The sequence below is a fragment of the Carex rostrata genome, chromosome 3 (assembly GCF_964058835.1).
Source record: "Carex rostrata chromosome 3, lpCarRost1.2, whole genome shotgun sequence".
Lineage (NCBI taxonomy): Eukaryota > Viridiplantae > Streptophyta > Magnoliopsida > Poales > Cyperaceae > Carex > Carex rostrata.
This window is the reverse complement of record NC_135920.1, coordinates 14,207,741-14,214,534: the sequence shown is the minus strand read 5'-3', so window position 1 is coordinate 14,214,534 and position 6,794 is coordinate 14,207,741. Positions and strand designations below refer to the sequence as shown.

Here is a 6,794-nt window from a genome sequence, read left to right as displayed (position 1 = left end):
TCGGTTGTTACTAAAAACCGATCTGAATAGTTTTTAGGATCGGTTTTTTTAAATAAACCGATCCAGATACTTATTAGGATCGGGTGTCCATATAACCGATCCAGATAGGCCGATCCTGATTTCTGTTTTTCCACTAGTGCCGGATGTGATCAAGTTAGCTTGAGCTAATCCTTGACATTTTATAAAGGCTGAAAACATCAGAAAAACAGAAACAAAATCTGAGATGGATTACAATATATTCCGTGGGTTACACCATTTTCTTAGATAAATAAAATTTATTAATTACTTAACATTTTCCTTTAGTGATCACTCTTTATAGATAATAGTCACAGAAAAATAAAAGAATCGATAACCATTTGAATAAAATTTAGCAGAAATTAAATTTGGAGGGAAAGCAGATTGATAAAAGCCATCAGGCGTAGTACGTCTTCTCTCTCTTATTGCACTGTGATAGGCATGCTGTGCAGTACCACCGTCTCGACTGTAAGACCTGGGCCGAAGCCAAAAAGCACACCCCACTCGAGCCCCTCTCCAGTGGTTGCCCTGCCTTCCTCTACTGACCGCCTCCTCATCTCATCCAAAATAAACAATACACATGCACTAGACATGTTCCCATACTCACTTAAGATGTGTCTGGTGTCGCGCATTTTTTCCTTTTTTAATTCAAGCTTAGCCTCTACCTGGTCCAGGATTGCTGGGCCTCCAGGGTGTGCAATCCAGAAAATTGAGTTCCAGTCATTGATGCCTGTTGAACAAAAGAATGGAAAATTTTAGAAAAATATATCTTATTTTCCCTCAAGCTGTTACAGGATTAAAATTGTTCAACGAGAGGAATGTAATAGATTTTATAAATTAAATTGATGTTATCATAATAATTAACTTTTACGTACCAATAGGAGTGAATGCCTCAACGAGACTCTTCTCGATGTTCTTGGAGATGAGCCCTGGCACATCCTTAAGGAGGTGAAAGGTCAGACCTACTTCACGAAGATGGCCGTCTATGGCTCCCTCCGAATCGGGCAGAATTGTTTGTGAAGCCGAAACTAGTTGGAACAATGGTCGTTCAATTTTGGGCTCGGGATCAGCTCCAACTATGACAGCAGCTGCGCCATCCCCAAAAAGTGCTTGTCCAACCATGGAATCGAGGTGTGACTCTGTCGGTCCACGGAAGGTAACAGCAGTGAGCTCTGAGCAAATCACCAACACTCGGGCCCCACGGTTGTTCTCAGCAAGGTCTTTGGCCATACGAAGAACGGTGCCCCCTGCAAAGCAGCCTTGTTGGTACATCATGAAGCGCTTGACGGATGGACGGAGGCCAAGGAGTTTGGTGACTTGATAGTCAGCACCTGGCATGTCCACACCACTGGTAGTGCAGAAAATCAAGTGGGTGATCTTGGATTTGGATTGGCCCCATTCCTTGATGGCTTTGACTGCTGCCTCCTTCCCGAGCTTTGGAACCTCCCTGACAACAATATCCTGACGAGCATCGAGAGATGGCGCCATATAAGCACAGATGTTTGGATTTTCGTTCAGAATCTCCTCTGTCAAGTGCATGTATCTTTTCTTTATCATGGATTTGTCACCTGCAAAACAATAAATAACAATAGTGCATGTCTTGTTAGTAAGGGAAGATATATAAATTATGATAGATGATGATCTAAATTTAAATGTCTCATTATATAAAAAGTAGCAAAATCACTTACACATGCGCTTGAACTTCTCCTTCAGCTCAGTCATATGTTCGCTCTTTGTGATACGGAAGTAGTAATCAGGATAATCAGCCTGGTTAATGCAGTTGGCCGGTGTGGCAGTACCTATTGCCAGTATGGTGGCTGGACCCAAAGCACGCTGTGCCTGTCTGATTTCTTCGACTGTTGTCATGTCTATAATTTGTCTTGGAAAGAAAGTAAGGCTTGGCAAAGGTTATAGGGTTTTAGTTCCTGGTTAATTAATCAGGAGGTTCTGTTGGTAAACTAATTAAAGCAAGATAAGTCTTGTGGAATTGTGAGCAGAGGAGAAACGAGGACAGGATTTATAGAAGTGAAAAGATAGGAGTAGGTTCAATATACAAAGAAATTAGTTGCACTCGGACTGGCGGTCTGTGAGAATTGCCTTTAGTAGTTGGTGTGTATAATTGGAAAGAGTATGACAAATTTGAACTGACCAAGTTTTCTATTACCCGAATGAAATAATTCAAATAATAAATGATTTAAAATATTAGAATATATGACAGGCATGTGTCTGGTTTAGTAAAAGTCCACGTTCAATACCAAAATCCTATGCGTGGTTCCTTCTTGCTTCCTTACCAGAAAAGGAATGAATTAAATTTACTAGGCTCTAGTACAATACATAATAGGAACAAATCAGACAGCAACACAATTCGTTCTTGGTGGGTTATTTTGAACCACCAACCCCCACATGGTAATAGATGCGTCAAGTGCTATCTTGTTTGTATGAATATTTCAGTTCTGACTTGCGGCACTCTGTAAAACTGAAATTAGAACCCAAGTTTCAGATTACATTTTATCTCAATTTGGGTGATGTCCACCAACTAAATTAATAACGAAGAAACAATGAAATGTGTTGGAATGACAAGCTGACACGTGTAGTTGGTGCCACACTAGATCTAGAGGAGAAAATCAAGAAGGTGGATTCGGCCAAAGATTTCCTGGAGATAATTCAAGATACTATGCTGCCTTTGTGGGATCTACCAAATATTGCTAGCTGGAGATTTATTTCCTGATTGTGTGATTTGTTTCTTGATTGTGTGCACATGATTTCTTTCATTTTATATGCGTGTACAACCCTATAAGTTCAGGCTCTCCAAACCAGAAAATTAAGAGAGAAAAAATAATTATTTTGAAGTGTTGTGTGTGTTGTAACAAAACTATCTTGAGATGAAATAAAATATTGAGAGGGTGTGTGTGTCGTGGAGTGCGCTATAGGCGATACCACGTTAAAATCTCTGTGTTCGTTTGATTCTCTTTTCTGTGATGCTGCTATGATATTTTTTGTCATGGTATCAGAGCAGGTGTGACCTAGTGGTATAACTTGAGAAATTGAAGTCCTTCTTGTCCCCTCTTCGATTTCTCAAATTATAACGCTCTAAGGAGTTACCCTGCTGCTGTTGTTTTCCGTTGTTTTTTTTTTTTTTCCAAAACTCCTAGCAGCATACTCAATCTCTGTCATCATAAATAATGCCAGAGGTACCTCCTGAAAACCCTATCAAAACTATTGAAGTAGGATAGACTTCAAATACGGCCGCTCTCCTAGAAAAGTTAACCCAACTCTTCATCCTACAACAATCATCTCCTAACACCACACCATCAACCGAAGGATCTGCACCACCTATTTCTGTGAAACTAGATGGTACCAATTATGGGTTGTGGTCCCAGGTGGTAGAAATGTACGTCAAAGGACGGGATAAGTTGAGGCACATCACTGGGGTTCCTGGACAACCGCTGCCAGCAGATCCTCTGTTCCGAAAGTGGAGTATTGATGACTCAATTGTGAAGGGATGGCTAATTAATTCACTTGAACCGAGGATAATTGGCAACTTCATCCGCTTTCCGACTGCAAAAGATGTGTGGGACGCAATAGCTACTACATTCTTCGACGGCAATGATGCATCTCTAGTGTATGATTTAAACAAGAGAGTTGCAAAACTCAAGCAAGAGGGTAAACCGGTTGAAGAATATTACAGCAAGTTGCAAACTCTTTGGCGGGAGATTGACTTTCGACGCCCGAATCCAATGGAGCACACCAGCGACATAGAAAAGTTTAACTCTTATGTTCAAGAAAATAGAGTATACACCTTTCTAGATGGACTTGATGATCGCCTCGACAACGTGAGAGCAGATGTCCTTCAAATGAATCCGTTCCCTACTGTCGAGCAGTCTTTTGTGCGGGTTCGAAGGGAAGAAATGCGCTAGGTGGTGATGATGAAGGGAGATGAAGTGGGAAACAATCCGATGGCCTTGGTGTCTCGTGGGTATAAGCCGGCTGAGGTAAATCTGACTTTCACTAAACCTGGACCGAACCAAGAAAGAACTCAAACTAAATATAGTTGTACTAATTGTGGGGGTTCAAAACATACTAGAGAAAATTGTTTTAAGTTGATTGGTTATCCCGAATGGTGGAAAGACCAGAAAAAACGGAAACAAGATGGTCAAAAAGGGCGTGCAGCTGTTGTCATGACTGGACCAGCAGAATCGAACCAGAAAGGCAGCAAGTTCGGGTCTGATCAGCTGATCAAACAGACCCAAACCAGCTCGGGTCAAGTCTCTGACTCGGGTCAGATTAATGGAGCAGCACATGCCACAACTACAGTACCTTCGGACCGGTTAGTTTTGGGTTCTAATTCTGGGACAGCAGGTAAGCAATTGGCTCAAGGTAATATTTCAATCTCTGAAAATAATTGTGATGTCCAAAACATGCAAAATTGGGTGATTGATTCTGGAGCAACCGATCACATGACCTTTTCAGAAAAAGACTTTGTAAATATTATTGAACCAAGGAAGAATGGGATTCTGAATGCAAATGACATTTCTTATCCCGTGAAAGGAATGGGTGATGCACCTATTTCTTCATCGTTAACTCTTAAAAATACCCTATTTGTTCCGTCTTTATCTACTAGACTGATATCGGTTGGTCAGATTACGGAAGAATTGAATTGTGCAGTCCTAATGTTTCCTGATTTTTGTATCTTTCAGGATATCCTGACGAGGGAGATTATTGGGCGTGGTACTAAGCGGGGAGGATTGTATTACTTGGACAACTTGAAGTTGGGTCATACATGTTGTTCTAGCAATAACCCTTTTAGTCTATTTGACTAATTTGCAAAAACATACAATTATTGAATTTTACGATTTCTTCTATTTTAGAATTATGCAGGTTCAAGTCAAATGGAATTGCAATATGGAATACTTGAACTAAAGAAATCATGAAGACTTATCAAGAATGTAAATTGTAAAATCTAAACTTGGTAAAGTGTTTTTGATGTTGTTTCAACAGGATAAAAACGTTGGTAACGTTTATAAAACGTTATAACGATTATACCTTAAGAAAACGCTGTGAAACAACTCGATCAAAGTCAAAAAAAGTCAAAAAAAGTCAAAAAACGGTGCTGTAACGTTTTAAAACGTTGGTAACGTTTTCTGAACGTTTTAAAACGTTGGTAACGTTTTAATTAATTTCCAAACTTCAGAAATTCCTGATTTTGATCAAGTTTTTTACAGTGCAAAACGTTATGTAACGTTTTATAAACGTTGTAACGTTTTATAAACGTTGTAACGTTTTTGAAACGTTTGTGTAACGTTTTGGTGCAGCTCTCGGACTTTTGAAGGCTCATAAAACGTTACCAACGTTTCTGGAAAACGTTGTAACGTTTTAGCTCAATCAGCTCATTTTTGAGCTGCCACTATAAATAGACCGAAGGGATCACTTTTAAATCTAACCTAGCCGTCCCTAAACTTCAAAAGAGGCGATTTTCTGAGAGCTTGGTTCCACCATTGTTGATTGAGCTTAAAACTTCAATATCTCTCAATCAATCTCAAACAACCTCAAATCCACTTCACTAATCTCTAATTAGATTAGGTTAGAGTGATCTATTGAGTGTTTCTCTTGTTCTTGAGTAGCTCGTGTGACTTCCCTTGGTTGTAAGGGCTCGCCGGCGCTCATCTCTCGTTGGCCGTGACTTCCCGTTTTGTAAGGGCTCACGGTTCACAATTGTAATCCTTTCATATTGGGTAATAGAAAGGCGCACCTAGAAAGAGGTTGCGACGCCCCGGAGACGTAGGCCATTGTTTTGCCGAACTCCGTTATCATCCCGCGTGTCAATTTCTCTAAACTCATCTCTTTTACTTTCAATTGCAATTTATTTTCAGTTTTTGTTCAATTAGAGGTGCCCCTTATAGAGGTGCCCCTTAGTGTAACAAAGTGGTATCAGAGCAAGTTGCTCAAATTAAGACTCACTTAGTTTGAGTTAGATCAACTTGGGAAATGACACCTTATAGATGTGTGAGAGAACCCCCAATTTTCGGTAATACAACCAACAATTTTAGTCATTGGAAAAATCTTATGATTCAATTTTTTAAAACCAATGAGGTTTGGGACATTGTAGAAAATGGATATGTACCGAAAATTGATGACAATAATAATGTGACCGCCACATCCAAACTTGAAAAGCAAATTAATCTAATTGCAATAAATTATATAATTAATTCGGTTAGTGAATCTATCTCATCATTAATTAATGATTCGTGTAGTGCCCATGAAATATGGGAGGATCTAACCAATCGATTTGAAGTAAATGCCCAGATTAAAATGAGTAAGACAAAGATGGATGAACAAGATCTCAATCTTGCGTTGACGGCAAATGTAGATAAAGGTCCCTCGGCAATTGATGTGGACTCAATTATTGCAAGCAAGAACATCACCGACGAGACCACTATCGAATTTCTCATAGACCTTGTGAAATCAAGGAACATCAAGAAGGGCGATGATGGAATCGAAGCCTCAACTAGCTCCGCTAATGAGGTACATTTAAATTGGGGTCTTGATGGTATTGAGTCCGAAGATGAATTGACCGATGAGGAAGAAGGTGGTGAAGAATACAATGGTACCATTGATGAGACCGAAAATAACTTGTACACCAATCGGTTAGAAATCAATGAGTCAAGCATTTTCAAAAATGAGAGTATATCATGCTATGATGATGAATCAAAATTACAATCTCTCCTTGATGAGTCCAATAGAATTTTGGTTGAAAAGGAAGGTATTATTCAAAAATTGAT

The 6,794-nt window shown here is 39.5% G+C and overlaps 2 protein-coding genes across 2 annotated transcripts; one reads left to right on the top strand and one right to left on the bottom strand.

Annotated features, from left to right (window-relative positions):
- Window positions 1-228: 228 nt before the first annotated feature.
- LOC144551663 (chalcone synthase 4) lies at window positions 229-2,150 on the bottom strand. The gene is made up of 3 exons (XM_078299727.1): window positions 1,704-2,150; window positions 891-1,583; window positions 229-745 (listed from the first exon to the last, which is right to left on the bottom strand). The coding sequence occupies exons 1-3, from the start codon at window positions 1,879-1,881 to the stop codon at window positions 438-440; spliced, it is 1,179 nt and encodes a 392-aa protein (XP_078155853.1). The 5' UTR covers window positions 1,882-2,150; the 3' UTR covers window positions 229-437.
- A 1,254-nt stretch (window positions 2,151-3,404) lies between these two features.
- Window positions 3,405-3,932, top strand: LOC144551872 (uncharacterized). Its single transcript, XM_078299970.1, has one exon. The coding sequence runs from the start codon at window positions 3,405-3,407 to the stop codon at window positions 3,930-3,932; it is 528 nt and encodes a 175-aa protein (XP_078156096.1).
- Window positions 3,933-6,794: the final 2,862 nt, after the last annotated feature.